Raw genomic sequence first — 21,361 nt, 5'->3', positions numbered from 1 at the left:
AACACATACCTAAGGCAATGACTGACATGAATGACAATGTCTGTAGTTGAATGAGAACGCAAATTCAAAGCTTACTTCTTTTCACAATTACAAAAAAGATCCTCAACCACTGATTGGCACGACTAATAATATGCTTCCTTAAAGTTCTTCGTTTAAACTCCATGACTTAATATTTGCAAGAACATGAACTGGAGCAAATATATTAAAGACTTTGCTAAGGTTGCTGCAAAGAACATGGGGTTTCTCTGCCGTGCTGGAAAATTACTAACACCTGAGAGCCACATATATCTCTACAAATCCATCATGGAGTATTGTTGCCACATCTGGAGTAGCGCGCTTACTACTAGTATCTTCCTCTTAGACAAAATCTAAAAAAAAGTTTCAGAACGATTAAATTCAGTATTACACGACATCAAATCAAATCGTAATTTAAAAAGGCGCAAATAAAAGGCGCAAATAAAAGGCGCAATATTGGGGTCGAATGGAAAGAAAGAAAATCACACTTACTAACGACTTTTACTTCGCCAGAACTCGAGGCTTCTCCGAGATGATTTTTTGCAAGGCAAGTGTATACCCCAGCATCTCCGTGTTGAACGTCTTTCAACAGGAGATTACCGTTTGGCAATATGGTTGACCTCTGGTTTACTTCCGGTGTAATCAAGCGGCCATCTTTAGTCCAGTTAAAAGTTGGGTAGGGTGCAGCTTCCGGTTGACAAAAGAGAATAATCGAGCCCCCTAAAGAGGCGAACTGTTCAGTAGTTACAGGATATTTGGTAAATGTCGGTTTAAAAGCTGAAAGTTTAAAAGAAATCTTTATAAAAAAAACAATCGGTTAAAATGCGTTTTACGGTAATCAATTAGTTTTTCTTCACCAAACAAATTTCTTAAGTTAAATAACTTGAAAAATGGTTGATATGCGATGAAACTAAACAACCAAACTAAACATCATGAATAAATATTTGAATATTTAAAGAACTTAAAGCATATTTGTTTTTGAAATTGCTGGGTTGTGGACTTTAAAAAGGATTGATATGCCGTAAAACAAAACAATCAGACAACCAAATTTAATATGTCAATAATTATCCCCATCTAAGCATGTATTAGGTAGCACAATAATATTCATGGAAGGATGTGTTTGTAAGTCGATCTGTCACGTTTATGCGTGAATCTCATTTTTATAATCCTCTATAAATACTTACGCCCGCTTGCTTGTGTATCCGATTGTCTGTCGCACTGTCTGTAATATAATTTTCATCGCTAAGCGTGCAATAAAATACATGTACACATCTTTCTGACTGGTGTGGCATGGCTCGAACACGTGACTGCGGTCCACATATATTTAAGGAGTGAGAAACTGGTTGGAGTCCGTTGGAGCTGCGAGTTGGAATGCGAATATTTAGCTGTTTACTTATTAACACACCAGTTGTGGCTATCCGACACATACTTCTACTATTATACCTAACAGACTATACCTATTCTAAATTTTATACTTGTATATTGTTTTCCAATCGACGATACTACAGTGACTTACACAGGATCCGAAGTTGAGCAGCTGAGTAAGAACTGCCGTGGACGTTGCTCGCAACGCACTGGTACATTCCGCGGTGTAATGAATCATCCAAGGAGCGAATTTTCAAGACGTTCCCATTAATCTCGATTCCATCGTGGCCGCTGCGAAGAAGTTTAGAGTTCTTGTACCAAGAGAATTCCGCATTGGGTACTGCTAATACCATACAACGCCAAATTAACCGACTTCCAACATCCATGTGGCGCGACTTCAATGGGTACACAAAGAACGGTTTGGCTGCAAAAACAATATTTTAAAATGTAAGACTTACATATATATATATATATATATATATATATATATGTGTGTGTGTGTGTGTGTGTGTGTGTGTGTGTGTGTGTGCGCGTGTGTGTGTATGTGTATTTATGTATGTGTGTATGTATATATATGTATGTGTGTATATATATGTATGCATATATGTGTATGTATTTTTATATATGTATATATGTATGTTTATATATATAATATATATATATATATATATATATATTCGACAACACGTTATTTTAATATAAAAATTAAATAAACATGGAAAAATAAATAATTAAACCAATAAATAAAAATAAGATATTTTGAAAGAGTTGTTAATAATAATAATAATAATAATAATAATAATAATAATAATAATAATAATAATAATAATAATAATAATATAGAAGACCTGTTCTGTCTAAAGTAGAATAAAGTTCTTGGCATTTATATTAACATTCGTGTTCTCTTTTATCTTTGGGATTTTCTTCAGACACGTTTACCGGGTGAGGCTTTTGATATCCGTTCTTGAACCCGATTAGCTGCTTTCCTCTCAGCTCTATAGCATATTTTTCTATTTCTTTAAATACGTCAATATATTTTAGAATCACTAGTAAGAAATATTACCTCTTTTGTCTCTTTGGAAAGAATTGTTAAAAGATTTTTAGTATGTTTTCTTTTATCTAAACGAATGTTCTGTACTTCCTGGCCACCCGTGCAACCTCCATTTATCCTTTCGTAATTTGGTTGTAATTTAGCATGATTTTGCTGTTTTATTTTTAGAAGTCGTTTTTATTGTAAAATGATCCTGTAAGTGTATTAAGTCTACGACTCATTTTACGTTTTTAATAAACTTTTCGTTACTTCATCGTCTTCATTTTGTATTTGGGCCTTTCTGAAGTAATATTTGCTTGTATAGATTTACCTTTTGTCAATGACCGATAAAGCTGCGCATAAAATATACCATGCACCCGAGTTTTGATTGTTGATAAGAGATTATGCTTAATGTCTGAACGTTTCGTGGAGTCAGTATGCGCAACAAAGATTCTTAACAAACTAAATTCGAGCCACATTCGTTAGTTACGCTACTTGATGATCATGAAAGCACATGAAACCGTAGGTATAACACATAAAAATCACATAATCCTTGTAAATACTAGAGAATTTTCTCGAAACATCATACGGAACTTCCATCAGACAATACTAAGCAAGCAAGAAGACAATGATGTTTGGAAAAAATTAAAAACGTGAATTTGCATAGCTGATTCCATCGTTAGATATCATAATTTGCTTCGGTTGCACCTCTGACTTGTATTGTTTTCTATAAATCAATCTTTATATACACATTAAACAATGCTTGAAGCAAATTATATTATTTTTTTATTTTTCTCACAACATAAAGTACTTCTTTTGAGGAACTGGATGTCGTCCATATAAAAAACGGATTTGTGTCTGACTTTGCCCTCGTGATGATGTAAGCATATTGGGAGAGGAAGAGAAAGGATGAGGAAAAAGGAGTTGGAAGGGTATAATCTTACCTTCCACTTTAAGATAAACTGATTTGCTGACCGCACTCGAGAATTGCCCCCTTTTCACGTGACAAACATACGTCCCTATGTCGTCCATTGTGACATTCGTGATTTCTAAAATACGGTTATGTCCCTTCAACTTCGACCGGTCGGGCAACGGCTTGTCTTTTCGTGTCCAGTAATAAATCAACGGTTGACTGGTTAAGACAAAAAATAATAATAATAATAATAATAATAATAATAATAATAATAATAATAATAATGATGATGATGATGATGATGATGATGATGATGATGAAAAGTTTTCTGTTCGTTTTGTTATAAAAAATTATCCTTTTTTATTATCGATATCCTATTTATTTTGTTAGTTATTTTTGTGTGTGTGTGTGTCTTTAACATGTCTTTTTCGGTGGGTTTAAACGACATTCTCTAAAAAGTTTTTGTCAATTTCTTTCGTATAAAATTATTCCTGAACTTATTTTTATTATCGACATCTGATTTAATTTGTTGGTTTATTAAATGATGTTTTAACATTTCAATATTTACAGATTTACATATGATCTAATCGAAGAAGCCTTATTCCTGTGACTCCAGCGTTGTAGTTTGACTTTTTGATGAACTTAAACGGTAGACGTTCTTGAAGTTTTTCTTTTCCATTTTTTATCGATTTATTATTTTCATCGATTTATTATCGATAAAATATTTTTCATCGATTTATTATTTTCATCGATTTAATATTTTCATCGATTTATTTTTGTCGTCGATTTATTATTTTCATCGATTTATTATCGATAAAATATTTTTTCATCGATTTATTATCGATAAAATATTTTTTCATCGATTTATTATCGATAAAATATTTTTTCATCGATTTATTATTTTCATCGATTTAATATTTTCATCGATTTATTTTTGTCGTCGATTTATTATTTTCATCGATTTATTATCGATAAAATATTTTTTCATCGATTTATTATCGATAAAATATTTTTTCATCGATTTATTATCGATAAAATATTTTTTCATCGATTTATTATCGCTAAAATATTTTTTCATCGATTTATTATTTTCATCGATTTATTATCGATAAAATATTTTTTCATCGATTTATTATCGATAAAATATTTTTTCATCGATTTATTATCGATAAAATATTTTTTCATCGATTTATTATCGATAAAATATTTTTTCATCGATTTATTATCGATAAAATATTTTTTCATCGATTTATTATTTTCATCGATTTATTATCGATAAAATATTTTTTCATCGATTTATTATCGATAAAATATTTTTTCATCGATTTATTATCGCTAAAATATTTTTTCATCGATTTATTATTTTCATCGATTTAATATTTTCATCGATTTATTTTCGTCGTCGATTTATTATTTTCATCGATTTATTATCGATAAAATATTTTTTCATCGATTTATTATCGATAAAATATTTTTTCATCGATTTATTATCGATAAAATATTTTTTCATCGATTTATTATCGATAAAATATTTTTTCATCGATTTATTATTTTCATCGATTTAATATTTTCATCGATTTATTTTTGTCGTCGATTTATTATTTTCATCGATCTATTATGGATAAAATATTTTTTCATCGATTTATCATCGATAAAATATTTTTTCATCGATTTATTATCGATAAAATATTTTTTCATCGATTTATTATCGATAAAATATTTTTTCATCGATTTATTATCGATAAAATATTTTTTCATCGATTTATTATTTGCATCGATTTAATATTTTCATCGATTTATTTTTGTCGTCGATTTATTATTTTCATCGATTTATTATCGATAAAATATTTTTTCATCGATTTATTATCGATAAAATATTTTTTCATCGATTTATTATCGATAAAATATTTTTTCATCGATTTATTATCGATAAAATATTTTTTCATCGATTTATTATCGATAAAATATTTTTTCATCGATTTATTATCGAAAAAATATTTTTTCATCGATTTATTATCGATGAAATATTTTTTCATCGATTTATTATCGATAAAATATTTTTTCATCGATTTATTATCGATAAAATATTTTTTCATCGATTTATTATTTTCATCGATTTATTATCGATAAAATATTTTTTCATCGATTTATTATCGATAAAATATTTTTTCATCGATTTATTATCGATAAAATATTTTTTCATCAATTTATTATTTTCATCGATTTGATATTTTCATCGATATATTTTTGTCGTCGATTTAATATTTTCATCGATTTATTATCGATAAAATAATTTTTCATCGATTTATTATTGATAAAATATTTTTTCATCGATTTATTATCGATAAAATATTTTTTCATCGATTTATTATCGATAAAATATTTTTTCATCGATTTATTATCGATAAAATATTTTTTCATCGATTTATTATTTTCATCGATTTAATATTTTCATCGATTTATTTTTGTCGTCGATTTATTATTTTCATCGATTTATTATCGATAAAATATTTTTTCATTGATTTATTATCGATAAAATATTTTTTCATCGATTTATTATCGATAAAATATTTTTTCATCGATTTATTATCGATAAAATATTTTTCCATCGATTTATTATTTTCATCGATTTAATATTTTTATCGATTTATTTTTGTCGTCGATTTATTATTTTCATCGATTTATTATCGATAAAATATTTTTTCATCGATTTATTATCGATAAAATATTTTTTCATCGATTTATTATCGATAAAATATTTTTTCATCGATTTATTATGTTCATCGATTTATTATCGATAAAATATTTTTTGATCGATTTATTATCGATAAAATATTTTTTTATCGATTTATTATCGATAAAATATTTTTTCATCGATTTATTATGGATAAAATATTTTTTCATCGATTTATTATGGATAAAATATTTTTTCATCGATTTATTATCGATAAAATATTTTTTTCATCGATTTATTATCGATAAAATATTTTTTCATCGATTTATTATCGATAAAATATTTTTTCATCGATTTATTATCGATAAAATATTTTGTTATCGATTTATTATCGATAAAATATCTTTTCATCGATTTATTATCGATAAAATATTTTTTCATCGATTTATTATCGATAAAATATTTTTTCATCGATTTATTTTTTTCATCGATTTAATATTTTCATCGATTTATTTTTGTCGTCGATTTATTATTTTAATCGATTTATTATCGATAAAATATTTTTTCATTGATTTATTATCGATAAAATATTTTTTCATCGATTTATTATCGATAAAATATTTTTTCATCGATTTATTATCGATAAAATATTTTTTCATCGATTTATTATTTTCATCGATTTAGTATTTTCATCGATTTATTTTTGTCGTCGATTTATTATTTTCATCGATTTATTATCGATAAAATATTTTTTCATCGATTTATTATCGATAAAATATTTTTTCATCGATTTATTATGTTCATCGATTTATTATCGATAAAATATTTTTTGATCGATTTATTATCGATAAAATATTTTTTCATCGATTTATTATCGATAAAATATTTTTTCATCGATTTATTATGGATAAAATATTTTTTCATCGATTTATTATCGATAAAATATTTTTTCATCGATTTATTATCGATAAAATATTTTTTTCATCGATTTATTATCGATAAAATATTTTTTCATCGATTTATTATCGATAAAATATTTTTTCATCGATTTATTATCGATTAAATATTTTTTCATCAATTTATTATCGATAAAATATTTTTTCATCGATTTATTATTTTCATCGATTTAATATTTTCATCGATTTATTTTTGTCGTCGATTTATTATTTTCATCGATTTATTATCGATAAAATATTTTTTCATCGATTTATTATCGATAAAATATTTTTTCATCGATTTATTATCGATAAAATATTTTTTCATCGATTTATTATCGATAAAATATTTTTTCATCGATTTAATATTATCATCGATTTATTTTTGTCGTCGATTTATTATTTTCATCGATTTATAATCGATAAAACATTACATTTTCATGTAGAAGAAATCGACAAAATTATTATTTTAACACTTTTCAGAGGAGGCTTGCATAGATGTTCGTAGCAAAAACCAATGTTTCATATTTGTCTTCTGTAAAATCAAGAGTCAAGCATCATTTTAGTTGTATTTCTCTCAGTTTAAATGCTCTCCAGACTATCAAATGTATGTCGCAGAGCAGATGCAATGCAACAAGTAGTTTCTAGTCAAACTCGACATAATATGATAGATTCAATTAGTGGTGACAAAACAAATAAGAAATGTAGCGCGCTAAATTATTATTTATATTAATTTATGATTCGAGAGAATGAAAATAATCACATGCAGCCACTTTTTCCGCTAATACATCGAAGATATGTTCGTAAAAATTGAAACAGAAGCTTTACTATTCATCCTTTTGAATCAGACCAAACTTAACTCCAGCGGATATGTTTATTTACGCAGAGATGCAGTTGTAAATGATGGTGATACAAACAACATTGGAAGACTAAAAATTTTACCACATTCATGGGTACGCTCAAGATTGGGACAATATATAACAATTCTTACATCTTAAGCAATCATCGATGGATAATCACGATTTTCAAACAGAAGCTGAAATCGCTAATAGATATCATGGTAACACGTCAAGTGTTTGGGTCCTGTAATCTGTGAAATGGCAAAAAGACGATTGCCACAGTTACATATTGGCTCTATCACAAAATCAGTCCAAACGAAATCGACAATGTAATACGTGCTGAAATACCTGAGGCTGACATTGATAAAGATTTGCATAAAGTTGCAACAAAAAATATTAAATCCAAATTAATCATGAGGAGGAAAATTCTTTAAATAATATCTTTGCGCTTTAGTTTCCAACACAGTTCCAGGAACTGGCGGATATCTATATACAGACAGTCAGTCGAAAATGGCAGAGAAGTAGCAATCATACACATGTGAAATTGTGACATCGAAGTCGATAACCAGTGAGTTGTTCCCTATTCGCTTTTGTTATCAAAAGCCTACAAATCACACATAAATGTGCAATACTGTAGCAAAGTTAGATCGATCAAATATATTTGTATGTGAATAAGGACAGCACTATGGCAGTTTTTGGCTTGCACACAATGAAATGATAGGAATGTAGTCACATATATCGATCAAATCGCACAGCATCAAGCTATGAGATACATAATCAGTAGCTGTATAGCGAATTCTTTCATTTCCCAAATGTGGACGAAGTCCGGTTATTGTTCACTTAACAGTAGGTCTAGAAAATGGGCAACGCGTTGACGTTACAGCATCAAATGTGCAACAATATTTCTGAATCCAGCGGCTACAACATTAATGGCTTTTTACACGTTATGTTAAACTGATGCATTTGCGAAAACACTTCTATATTCGGATGTGAGTAGAAAATCATTTGAATGGCACAAACGAGTCGAAGGGAAACATTATTCAAAGAAACCGCAGCATACTGACTGTGGTTCAACCTTTTTCGAGTAATTGAAAATTATCATGCCGCTTTTGACAATGTATGTCAAGCTTTGAATTTAGTGGAATATTATGGATTGTGAGATGAATGTATTAATGATGTGTTTAACACATCACATCCTATTCAAATTCGTGCATTATTTACAATCATATTGACCAAGTTCTTTTCTTCATCCCAGCAGTTAAAGGAAAATTATAAATCATACATGGCTGAAGATATTTTGCATCTAAGACACAACGAAAGTGTAAATACTTACTTGGATTTTACAGCAGAAATAAAGCATTAATAATGATTAAAAGTTTGTGTTTAGAAATCGTGTTTAGAATGACATCACTAAATCAATCTGCTGCTACTTTGATATAAACTTGGGCCATAAACAACCTTACAACACTGGTTATTGGTTGTTGCAATCAAATATGCATAATCTAACACATGAGCAAAAAGACATTTACAAATAACGCAAGACTGTCAATGACATGGTTGTAGAAATCTTTTTCTAAAATGCACTTGCAGCAATTGGTAAAACCTTTCTAATTAAATTGATTTTGGTAGTTATTCGATGACAAAAAGTTCTTACATTATCTGGAATAGCTGCGACATTATTCCCAGGTAAAATAACTGCTCATTCTACATTGAAGTTACCATTAAACATGCAATTTAATAAAATTCATATATGTAACATTACCAAAATATCCAGCATTGGAAACTATTGCAGAAATGCAAACGTATTGTTTGGAATGAATTCACAATGGCGCACAAAAATCATTTGAGGCTTTTGATCTTGATTTGTGTTGAAATGTCATATCATTTTAGAGTGCAGTGACATTGCTTGCATGGTATTTCAGGCAGACATTACCTGTGATTTCTCTATCAACACCAGCAGATGAAATGAATGCTTGCTTGAAATACTCTACTTTTAGACGACATGCGAAAACATTAAATTTAATTACAAATATGCGTGTCAAGCTATTAAACGATTGATCAACAGAAATATTTTCACAGCAACTGTTGGAAATTGGGAACGAGAAAGTGACGGCTGATCTGACTTCAGGGCGAATTTCATGGCCTCATAACTTCTGTAATTTAGTGACATCAAAAAAAAGAATTGGTTAAAAAACTATTTTCAGATATTCAAATGAATTATAAGAATTCCAGTTGACTGAGTGAGCGAGATATTCTTGCAGCTAAGAACATAGACTTCCACTTACTTAACAACATTATTCAACTTAACATTCAAAGTGAGGTTGTCACATACAAGTCCGTCAACATCGATGTGAAAGCAGATGAAGTGGTTAATTATCCAACACAATTTTTAATTGCATGTGCAATATATGCAATGAACCTGGACACGGAAATTCGAGTGATTACTGCATTATCTGGCAAATAGCAAAGAAAGAGAGAGGAATAAAAAAAATATTTAGATTGTAGACGTATATTTGACATTAATTTATTGTTCGACACGATACTCAAATAAGATCTATTGTAATTTCCTTAATCTGGGGAATTTCAAAGAAATGCGTTCATCTCATCAGACAAAATATATTAGCAAATGAATATTATATATAAGTTATGAATTTGCTGGTACTGATATTAATTGAAACAGCATTACATTAAAGCTAGTCATTGTTAATAAAATGGAATGCCGACTGTATTAACTGTAAAGATCTTATTCGCGTTAGAAAAACTTTTGAAATATAGTTTTTCTAACGCGCTGATGAATCCCTATTTTGTGCAAATTATAATTTGAGGGACAGTTATATTCGTATATGTCAACACTGGCGGCTGAAACAATTGTGCGCAATGTTGTGACTAATAAAAGAAAACTTTCCGAAAATGAGTAAATACTTATTAGCGTTATATCTTGAAAGAAATATATTTAGAGTTCCAATATTGCACGACTGAACTGCAATTTATTTGTATGTAATCACTGTCCCAAGTAGTTAAATTACACATGAACATTTTAGCTATATGTGTATATAAGGTTTAAAAAGAACAAAAGAGAACATCTGTGTGTACTTGTCCGTTTATAGAAAGTGTTTCTAAAATATAAAGTTTACACACGTATAGAATATTCCTTGGAACGTGATGCAATTAGTCCTGACATTCTATGGTGGACTATTTTAAGGAAGTCACGAGCCCTTTCATAAATTTTGCACAAGAAACAAAAATATGATTATGAATGTCGTTTAAAAAGACAACTTAACAAATATCCTAATTGCTCGCTTTACAAAAACTCAAACTAACAACCTCAAGTGTGCTGTTTCGATCTTGCCTCTGACTGCGTTTTTCAACGAAAAAAAATATTGTCATTTTCCTTTTACTTTGAATTATAATAAAATTCAAAAGAAACACATTTTAGCATTTAGTATTTTTAAGAATTTTTCGTCCTGCAAGCTGCTGACGTGCTAACTCATATCATACGAGATGAGTAAATTTATCGAGCGGGATTCGTTTTTGTTTTGGACCATTACCAGTTGAGAATGTATTTAAACCTTCATCCTCGAGTGCCCCCCCGCGCTAGGCGGTGACACATGTGATCCCGCAAAAAACTAGCAGAACTCTTCTGCATTTAAACCGTAATTCACAACTCTCAACTGCGATGTTTTCTCTTGCCTGTCAAACAATCAACTGTCTGTCCTTCTTAAAGTAGCCACTCCCCTCATATGCAAATTAATATCACATATAAAAAGAATCCACCTACAAACCCACATTTTTATTTCTTTTCCAATTCCCGCAACTGACACGCCAAACATGTGCGCAGTTTTTCTATTAGTTATTTGTAAAAATAAACGAATCTTATTGAAGATTAAGCTAGAGAATTCAAAAAATAAAAATTCCAACGTTTGATTCACGAATTTTCAAATAATTCCAATCTTATCTATTATTTTCAATTATTAACAAAAGATTAAGATGACTTACATCTTCACTAAAGCCAAAATGCATTCTGGTGGATGTGATTTTGTAATTATTATTTTTAAATACATAATAATTTTGTATACTTTGTTATAATGTTTGTTTTTCTCTCGGACTGGAAGACTTCCTTTCCTGTTTCCTGCTGTCCTGACTGTACTAACTTGCAGAAGTTTGAATGTAATGTGAACAAACATCTCGCTGCTCAACTCCCCACAGTCCTCTGTTCGGTACGATCCCAATTAGTAACCTCTGATATTCCAGATGGCAAGCTTCCTTGTTTCGGGGTAAAAATGAGTAAAAATGAATTAAAAGAAAATGCTTGCCTTCCAAACGCCATGCACTCCATAGAAACTGTCTGTCCTAAAAGTGTTGGTTCTGGGAAAATTGCGATAAAATCGTTATGGATTACCGGGTCCCTTTTTGCCGCAGCTGTAAAATAACAGAAAATAATGGATTTTAGATAATGCATTAAAATTATGCAACTCGTGCGATGGTATTTTGGTTGATGTATATCCTGACCTTGAGTCACAGGATAATTGAAAATGTAAATACGTAGTTTGCTATTGCTGAGCAAAGCTAACAAAGATTTATAAAACAAAATTACTCTTCGCTTATATGGCGAGATTCATGGATACAGTGAAGAAGAGTTAACGACGAATATTCAATATATTGATCGAAGTAATAATTGTATATCTCTATTTGTTATCTATTTGTCAAGTTTACTGTTAGTATACATCTCCCAAAGCTTGTTCGCCTTGGGAGATTCATCCCTTCAAAGAGAAGATTGTAGTGTTTGAGGGATGGTTTTATGATTAACACACGAACATACTCTAACATACTATCCACAAAGGAGGAGGTAATACATGGTAGAATGTTATTATAACACAGCTGACACCACAATTATTCCTCTGAAAATGAGGACGTAATTCCTGAAAGTACTCCGATTAGATAGAGGAGGAAAAACCTGCAAGTATCATAAGGTTTGACATAACTGCTCCCCCTTCACCCAAAAAGAGACGATAATCCTTGCAATTATGGTCTGATGACAAAAGAACACATAAAATATTACTCCCTCTTCAGAAAAGGATGTAATTCCAGTGAGGAATCCTCCCACACCCTCAAAAAAGGTCATTTATTATGGGAAAGTAACGGATAACTTACTACCCACTGCAATGAAAGAAAATGCAATAAACGAGGTTGTAATACATGGAATTATTCCCTACTTATTCTTCCATAATAAACTAATACAATCCTATAAAAATTATTAAAATGTTTGATATTTGTACAAGGATTGGTATCGGCAAAAGATTCTGAAATTTGACGCAGATTATTAGAAAGTGGGCCAAACTACAAAAGTTGTAAAAAAAAATCCAACAAGTGATTAACATCAAAAAGGATTCTAAGGACATTGAATAATCCAACGTTGCGTACGTAATAAAATTGCACAAAAGAAATTTGGGTTTGCGCCGACTTCTCCACTAGTTTGAACTCATTACTAAAAGACTATATCACTTGCTTTCTAACTTTGAAGAAGTTTTTACTAAGCTAAACGAAGGAAAGTCGATCAGAGTGACGCATACCTTTAAACCCCAGTTGAAGAGTTCAAATAGGTCGAAGTTGCTCTGTATTAAGACCTAAAAGGGGTTGTTTAAATTCGAAAGGCTAGTTTTTGGAGTTAAGGTAACGCCCGATATTTTTCTAAAATTATGGATACTATGTTGAGTAACCTTGATTTTGCTATCATCATAAGTGAGACCAGAGAACAACGTCGAGAGCATGCTCGCAAATATTCCATCGAATACAGAGTTTTGGTTTTAAAATAAAAGAAAGAAAATGAATAAAAATAATACCTAATTTATTCTTAAACGAATTAACAGAGCTCTACTCACTTAAATGAATTAACAATATTGAAAAGTTATATATAAATATTATATCACCTTATATTTTGTGTGATTACATACAATAATATATGCAGTATAATCTTACCTGTCTATGGTTCCCCATTCGAGGTCCTGTATCTTTGCGGGTTAGGTTCTTAAGCCTATCACATATACAACGAATGTTCGTCAAAATATTTCTAATTTAGCAGTTTTCCTACTAGATATCGAGATTTCATTTGAAATATAGCGAGTAAATTTTGAATCTAGCAGTTAATATTTTTTCTCTGGCGATTTTGTTTGCTAATAAAGTTTGAATAACTTCAACCCCCCCCCCTCAAAAAAAAGCTGATCTCTTGTACTTATGTAGCTTTTTGATTAAATTTGAATGGTGCAATACAAAAACAAAATATATTTACATTATCGTCACTACATTAGTAAAATACATAACAGCACGTAAGATTACTACATTATTACTGCATTAATGAGTAAGAGTGGTTGGGCAACATTTAGTGCTGTATATAATTTCATACGTAGGTGTTTTAAAACTGTATCCAATATTTGCGGAAGAGGGGATTAAGAACATAACCCCCATGAATAACGAGAGGAATACTATCTCCCTCCCTTCCTCTTTCTCTCTCTGTCTCTCTCCATATATATATATATATATATATATATATATATATATATATATATATATATATATATATATATATACTAGCAGAAATATTTGATGTTGTTCGGGACTGAATACTGCATAAAAATCATTGAAATCACCCAATTTTCTAAATCAACTCGATTAACTGCTCTAATTAGGGACCACAAACTCGCAGCATACCAGGAAAAAGTTTCACACGCCTCCTTACAGTGATTACTCTACAATACATTGTAGTCTACATTGCAGTGTAGAGAACCTGCTATTGATTATATAAAATTATCTGTAAATAATAGCTTCAATTCAAGAAAAGTCAAGTATTATGGTTCACTTGTGCTTTAGGAAGCAATATTCATTTAGAACGCGCTCCTCTATTATCAAAGAACCAAGAACAAGCGGTGTTCAATAAGTAATGCCCTTGACCTACTTATCGTAATAGTAAACAAGGAAACTTGACAGTTATTTGTCTTTATCTACGTACGAACCATTCGGATTTATGCATTTCTCCCCTCGTTTTAGCACTGAAGACCGTTTTTGTAGAACACTCCAAGTTGGTTCTTCAATCATGACAAAACTTTGGAATTAATGGCTGCATAATCTGGCAAATGAGTTTCTTTCAAAAATATTTGGTAAAAGGTTAAAGTTAGAGGTCAGGAAAGAAGGGTAGCTTTCCACATTGTTTCTATTCATGAAGTTATATGATGGGCCATCACTGCCATACGTTTCTTTCATTTCAATAAAACTTTCCTGTGGTGTGTCTTTTTTCGAATACAACACCGGATCACTGCGTGACACTCAACATTTCACAACTAAATCAGTTCAAACACATGTAAATCAGAATCACAACATCCATAGGGATATAAATCATTGCACATGCAACATTTCAAATCAAATATACAATTGGAAGTGGGTCAGGGGCATTACTTATTGGACACCAATCGTAACAGTTATGAGTATGATGTGGTGAAATTCATTTTTTTTGTTACTTAATAAAATATAGTAAGTTATGAAAATATATTAATGATAATATTAATTAATCATAACTTACTATCTAGCTCTACTCACGTATAGAGCTATGTTGAAGTAAATATATATATATATATATATATATATATATATATATATATATATATATATATAATGTATGATGGACTCTCTCGTCGGGGTTCCGCCACAACAATTAAGTTGCTCGCAAATCCATACAGATGATTTGTTTATAGTGGTGAAGGCTTTGTGTAGAACCAACCACACATTTTACTATTACTGCTAATCCTTGCCGGTGCAAATTACTGCCACAAAACAAGGCACACAGTACAGCGCAGGTTTTTACACCAGAGTTACCTTCTCCTAGATGCATATCTTAACTTAGAATGGGGTGCATCGCTCCTAGTGAATTAATGCGTCTCCAGATGCCAACCTGGAAATTTCTACGACTCGGCACGGTACATACAACGCATAGCCTTCCTAAATGGTCATCCACCTAGTACTAGCCAGGTTCATATATATATATATATATATATATATATATATATATATATATATATATATATATATATATATATATATAAACTAATTTCACCATCAGACAAATCGCCAATCATACAAACCACGAAAGACGTAGACCGAAAGTCGAACATTCGGATTTCATACCCTTTTGGGCTCATCAATAGAACATATCCAAACTCAAAATTATACATTTTTGTATACAGCGTGATAGTTCATGTGGCAGAGTAGTCGCCTCGCATGCTAGTAACTCAGATTTCGAATCCTGAATTTTGATATGTTCTACTGATGATCTCCAAAAAGGGCGAAACACGGACCTAGGATTTCTTATTTATGGCTTTCATACATTGTATGAGCTTCGGCGTATCTTATTGTGAATATAGTTATATACAATTTCACACACACACACACACACACATATATATACACATATATATATATATATATATATATATATATATATATATATATATAAGATAGAGAGAAAGAAGATTAAAACTGTAAATTGAAATTTACAATCAAATTTATTGTTCGACTCAATGCTGCATAAAACAATTTACAAAGTTCTTATTTCGCGAAGTTTCAAAGAATGCTATTTCTATTCTTCTCATCAGAAGACAGAAAGAAATCTGCAAATTATATTTGTGACGGTGATGGCGTATTTATTTACAACTACGCATTCTTTATGATATACGAAATAGAATATATATATATATATATATATATATATATATATATATATATATATATATATATATATATATATATATATATATATATATATAGTGGGACGATGGCACTTACCGTTATTTTTCACAACTACTGGTGTTGGCATGCTAGTAACAATAGGTGATTGTTCCGAACTAAGGTGCGCTCCAATATCGGCGTTCAGTCTAGCCAGACAGTAATAAAGACCGGCGTCAGAACTAGTAAGTTCTGAGAAGTAGAGACGTCCGTTCCGAGAGACAAATGCATGAGGATAACGGTCTGTCTTGACGAAATTCTGGGGGCTATTTTTGAACCATCGGTAAACAACACCTGGAAAGAATAAAAAATCAGAAATCTCGTAAAAAATCACAAATAGAAGTTTCTGTAATAAGGATCACCGGGTTTATGGGAAATCTCTTCAATGACATTTTCTTGCGAGATGGGTGAACACAAAATATTTTAGCATTATAAAGATTCCTTTAGGTTCTACAAAATTATATATATATGTGTGTGTGTGTGTGTGTGTGTGTGTGTGTGTGTGTGTGTGTGTGTGTGTGTGTGTGTGTGTGTGTGTGTGTGTGTGTAATTTTTTTATTTTACGACATCAAGTATTGACTTCATCCACTACAATTGTTTCTGCGGACAGAAAATTTACTGTCTGCTTCGTCAGACGACAAAAGTAAAACAAAAAAAAGAAAGGATTTTTTGTTTTACTTTTGTCGTCTAATGACGCAAACAGTAAATTTTCTGTCCGCAGAAACAATTGTACTAGATTTAGTCAATACTTCAGGTTGTAATATAAAAAAAATATTTAGCTCTACTGACGTATTAAGCACTTGTATCCTGTTTTTTTTACACTTTCTACCTTGCGATATATATATATATATATATATATATATATATATGAAGAGAAGTTTTTTTAATTTTCATAATTAAAAGTAAAAAGTAATACAAAAAATATCAGCTGACCGGTTTCGCACTCACTCAGCAAGAGCTGTGTCGAGGGATATTTTGGGAGAACAGTTTATATTGAAAATGAAATCCGTTTTAATGTATATGTTCAATGGAGGATTACTTTAAAAAGTAATCACCCTGAAACTTAAGCGACACTCCCTTACAAAAGGGCGAGCTAGCCTGTATAGTCTCTAAGATCTTTAAATGAAATTTAGAGTGAGCATGATACAGTCGTTGTGCACGTCTGGTTTTTAAACAAATGGTTCGTTATAGAGGACTCGGGTGTATTATTTAGAACGTCTTTGATTGGTAGGTTCCATTCCTAATTTTACTAAGTATGCATTGTTTAATTCTATTGTCCACTCTCAATGTCGGTCTACCCATGTAGTCGGCATCGCAACCATATTTAAATAAATAACATTATTATCATTATTTATAGTGTGGAGGAGGAGTAATTTTTTCGAGGGGGCGCAAAATAGCATGTAGAAAGCAATTATTTACGAAAATTTATTTTTGATGACTGAACTTATCATATCAAGTGGATATCGATTATTATTTTTGTTCTTTATTTTTTTTTACTAGCGTGGGTGCCCGGCGTTGCCTCGGGTGTTGGTCGCTGTAAAAGAAAAACGTTTTGGTAGACAGGTAGGTGGAAAAGAAAGGGGAAAAAACTGCCTCCTTACCGCTCGGCCACGACGGGATAGGGAGTAAAAGCGTTTCAATTTAACGATTAAAAAGTTAAGTGACAGGTCCGTAAATTTAATGAGGTCAAACATCAGGCCATAGGGGAATGTAATACCGCAGTTATCCCAAGATGTTGGGGGAAACCAGCTCCCCATAAAAAAGGAAGTGTCCAAATGAATAGCAATTGTCTGATACAAAGCTGATTGCTTTTCTCGACGTCACCGACACGAGTGTCTGGGAGCTGGGTTTTGCTACGGCTTCAGCTTCTTTTTTTTATACGGAAAGGCAAAGAAACACGCGGAGACCAATAAATATCGCGAAAATAGCGTGTAAAAGTCGTCCGAATAAAAGATACACGTGACCTCATTTCGTGAATCGGAGATATTTTAATCTAGGTAGCATATAAAATGTCCTTAGAAACATTGACCCCCCTCCGAGAACCCCTCCCCCTTTGCCGGACATACACAAAATGTGCACACACTAACACACATTTTGCCTTTTATATATATATATAGATTATTTATTGCGAACAAATCATAAAGACACGATGTGTTCAGTTCCGGAAACGCAGGTTTACGCTAAATTAATGTTAGGTAACTCGATGAAGGTTTCGTTACTAATACGGCGACGAAAGCCAAAGTGGAATTACGCTCTCCTTCATAAGTATATTTTAATGCGGGATGCATCCGATTGAGCCAAGATAAGAATTCACACACACGTTTACACACACATTTACACACACGCATATGATTTTATTTAAAATTAACAAAAATAAAGAAGCTTTAATGATATAAAAACAAATAAATAAATTTTAATAAATTCACCGGTCCCCTGATTTTGTATGCTAGACAGCTGATTTGAATTCGTATTTCTTATTCAGTTTTACGACATGCTTTTGGTTTGTTTTCTTTTTGTAAAAGAGAGGTATTCTCGAAATTATCAAAGATATTTTACCAGCCCGATTATATTAAACAATAGGTCGATATTTACTGATATATATGCGATTTAGAAAAGATATACGAAGATTTATAATCTATATACTAACTTCGTTTGGTTGATTGTTTTTGTTCATACGTCATGTCACACAACAATACCGGTATTCTACATTGCTAACAGCGTTCTTATATACTTTCACCCACATGTGTGTGTGCGCGCGCACACACACACATACACACATACACACACATACACACACACACGTGTGTGTGTGTGTGTTTATTTAAAAACTTCGATACATATTTTACGAACAGTTTTGAGCATAACCAACTAACCGAATTAATATATCAATTTCTAAAATATCTTTAGCTCCCCGGAAAATCAAAGTTTGTTTACAGAAAAAAAAACTTTAAAGGCAACAAAGAAACCACAAGACTCATATATCTCTAATAAAATTCAGAGATTGCAATACAATGCAGATGTGCAACGAATAGCGACAATGAAGCAAATGCACGTTTGAGCTAAAATTGGACACGCATTTGAGGAAGGGATTATTTTCTCGAAAAATTATATAGTACAGAACTTTCATCTGACCATGCTGACAGAAGTAAAAACCACAATGCAAGTATAAAATATTCTTAAATTACGTACATATATTCATATTGTATTGATAAAAAGTGAATTTGCATAATTCATTCTACTGTTAGGTTTCTTAAATTGTATTAGTTATGTCGTTCCGTTACACCCCTACATTGCCTTCTGTATATGTTCTTTATTAATATATATATATGTTCTTTTATATATATATATATATATATATATATATATATATATATATATATATATATTAAGTAATGTGATTGATAAGTTAAAATTTAAAAATTAAATTTTAATTAAATTAAAAATCCGTTTCATAAGAAGGAACAACAACAAAATCAATTATCTGTACGATCGTTTCGGAAAACAATGCTTTTTATTGTGGTATACATCAAGTTATGTACAATAATTATATATAGTTTTTCGATAAGCAAGGTCTCCTCATCAGCAAATTTTGAAGGGTTTTTATTGAATTTAAAAGACACCATAAATAAACCTAGCATTAAAAGTAAGGCAGATGAATCTGAAAAATTGAAATAAAAGGTCTGGATTTAAAATTTATAAGAAAATTAATATGGGTTACAGGTAGAAATAAGTAGAGAAAAATATATATTTTTGAATTTACATAATAAATTTGCTTTAAAAATATATAGATATTTACCTTTTAATTTTTCGTTTTTTGAAATATATATATGCGCGCGTGTGTGTGTGTGTGTGTGTGTGTGTGTGTGTGTTCTTTTATAAAAAAATAGTCCATGGAAATGCAGCGAAATTACAAGAACCTATAGTAATTGCATTATTCATTAAAAATGCATTAACAAGATTATGCTTTCTATGATGATGCGATAACACAAAATATCCCGATTCTTTCGACAAGTAACAGAATCCCAACATCTTACAGTAGAGGTCTAGATAACCTTTTATTTTATTAGCCTCTTTTGTGGGGCAGCTTACCTTTGGAATTTCCTCCCTGCTTCTTGTTTTTCTTTGCACTTACCAACATGCAGAAATTTGATTGCAGTGTTAATAAACATCTTACTACACAACTCTCAGCGCTTGTTGTGTCCTTATAAATCTGGCCGCGAACAAAATGGTCAGTTATGCTTTAATGCCAATATGCATTGTAAAGAAAAATTAAATAAATAAAAATCAACAGTAATGGAAAAAAGTATAGAGCACTTACTTGGTTTATAATGCACGTTTGGGCATTTGAATACGGCTCCGATTTCACCGCGAACAACTTGTGGAATAATATCGTCTGATGGGAATTCACCGAGAACTGGAAAGGAAACACAAATATTAGCAAATGCCTTTTAAGGAAAAGTTATTCGACTACATTTAGTTAATCTGTACAAAAGTTGGGGATAAAATCGCAGTCCCGCGCCGAATAATTATATGAAATTAAAAGCAGGTTGGATTAAATTTTAAATAATTTAGATGAAATCGAAATCATGCACCGAGTATTTAAAATAAAAACATTTTCGATTAAATTAAAATATTGTGAATAAAATCCCAGTCGATCACTGAATATAAGTATTTAAAATAAAAACATTTTCGATTAAATTAAAATATTGTGAATAAAATCCCAATCGATCACTGAATATAAGTATTTAAAATAAAAACATTTTAGATTAAATTAAAATATTGTGAATAAAATCCCAGTCGATCACTGAATATAAGTATTAA

The 21,361-nt window shown here is 30.6% G+C and overlaps 1 protein-coding gene across 3 annotated transcripts in view; it reads right to left on the bottom strand.

Annotated features, from left to right (window-relative positions):
- Window positions 1-21,361, bottom strand: part of LOC145258294 (contactin-like) — a 276,192-nt gene that overhangs the window by 125,255 nt on the left and 129,576 nt on the right. For all 3 annotated transcript variants that reach the window (XR_013864091.1, XM_080116330.1, XM_080116329.1), the window contains exons 7-12: window positions 20,859-20,954; window positions 16,601-16,834; window positions 12,085-12,190; window positions 3,355-3,542; window positions 1,532-1,804; window positions 508-792 (exon numbers count right to left, since the gene is read on the bottom strand). Coding sequence is in view for 2 of the 3 variants with exons in the window: in XM_080116330.1 (XP_079972456.1) it covers window positions 508-792; window positions 1,532-1,804; window positions 3,355-3,542; window positions 12,085-12,190; window positions 16,601-16,834; window positions 20,859-20,954 (1,182 nt within the window). In the remaining variant the exon portion in view is untranslated. The remainder of the gene's footprint in view (window positions 1-507; window positions 793-1,531; window positions 1,805-3,354; window positions 3,543-12,084; window positions 12,191-16,600; window positions 16,835-20,858; window positions 20,955-21,361) is intronic.

Source organism: Euprymna scolopes, chromosome 33 (genome assembly GCF_053919585.1).
Source record: "Euprymna scolopes isolate OS-2025 chromosome 33, ASM5391958v1, whole genome shotgun sequence".
Taxonomy (NCBI): Eukaryota; Metazoa; Mollusca; class Cephalopoda; order Sepiida; family Sepiolidae; genus Euprymna; species Euprymna scolopes.
The sequence above is the reverse complement of the archived record's forward strand: the minus strand, read 5'-3'. Positions and strand labels throughout refer to the sequence as shown.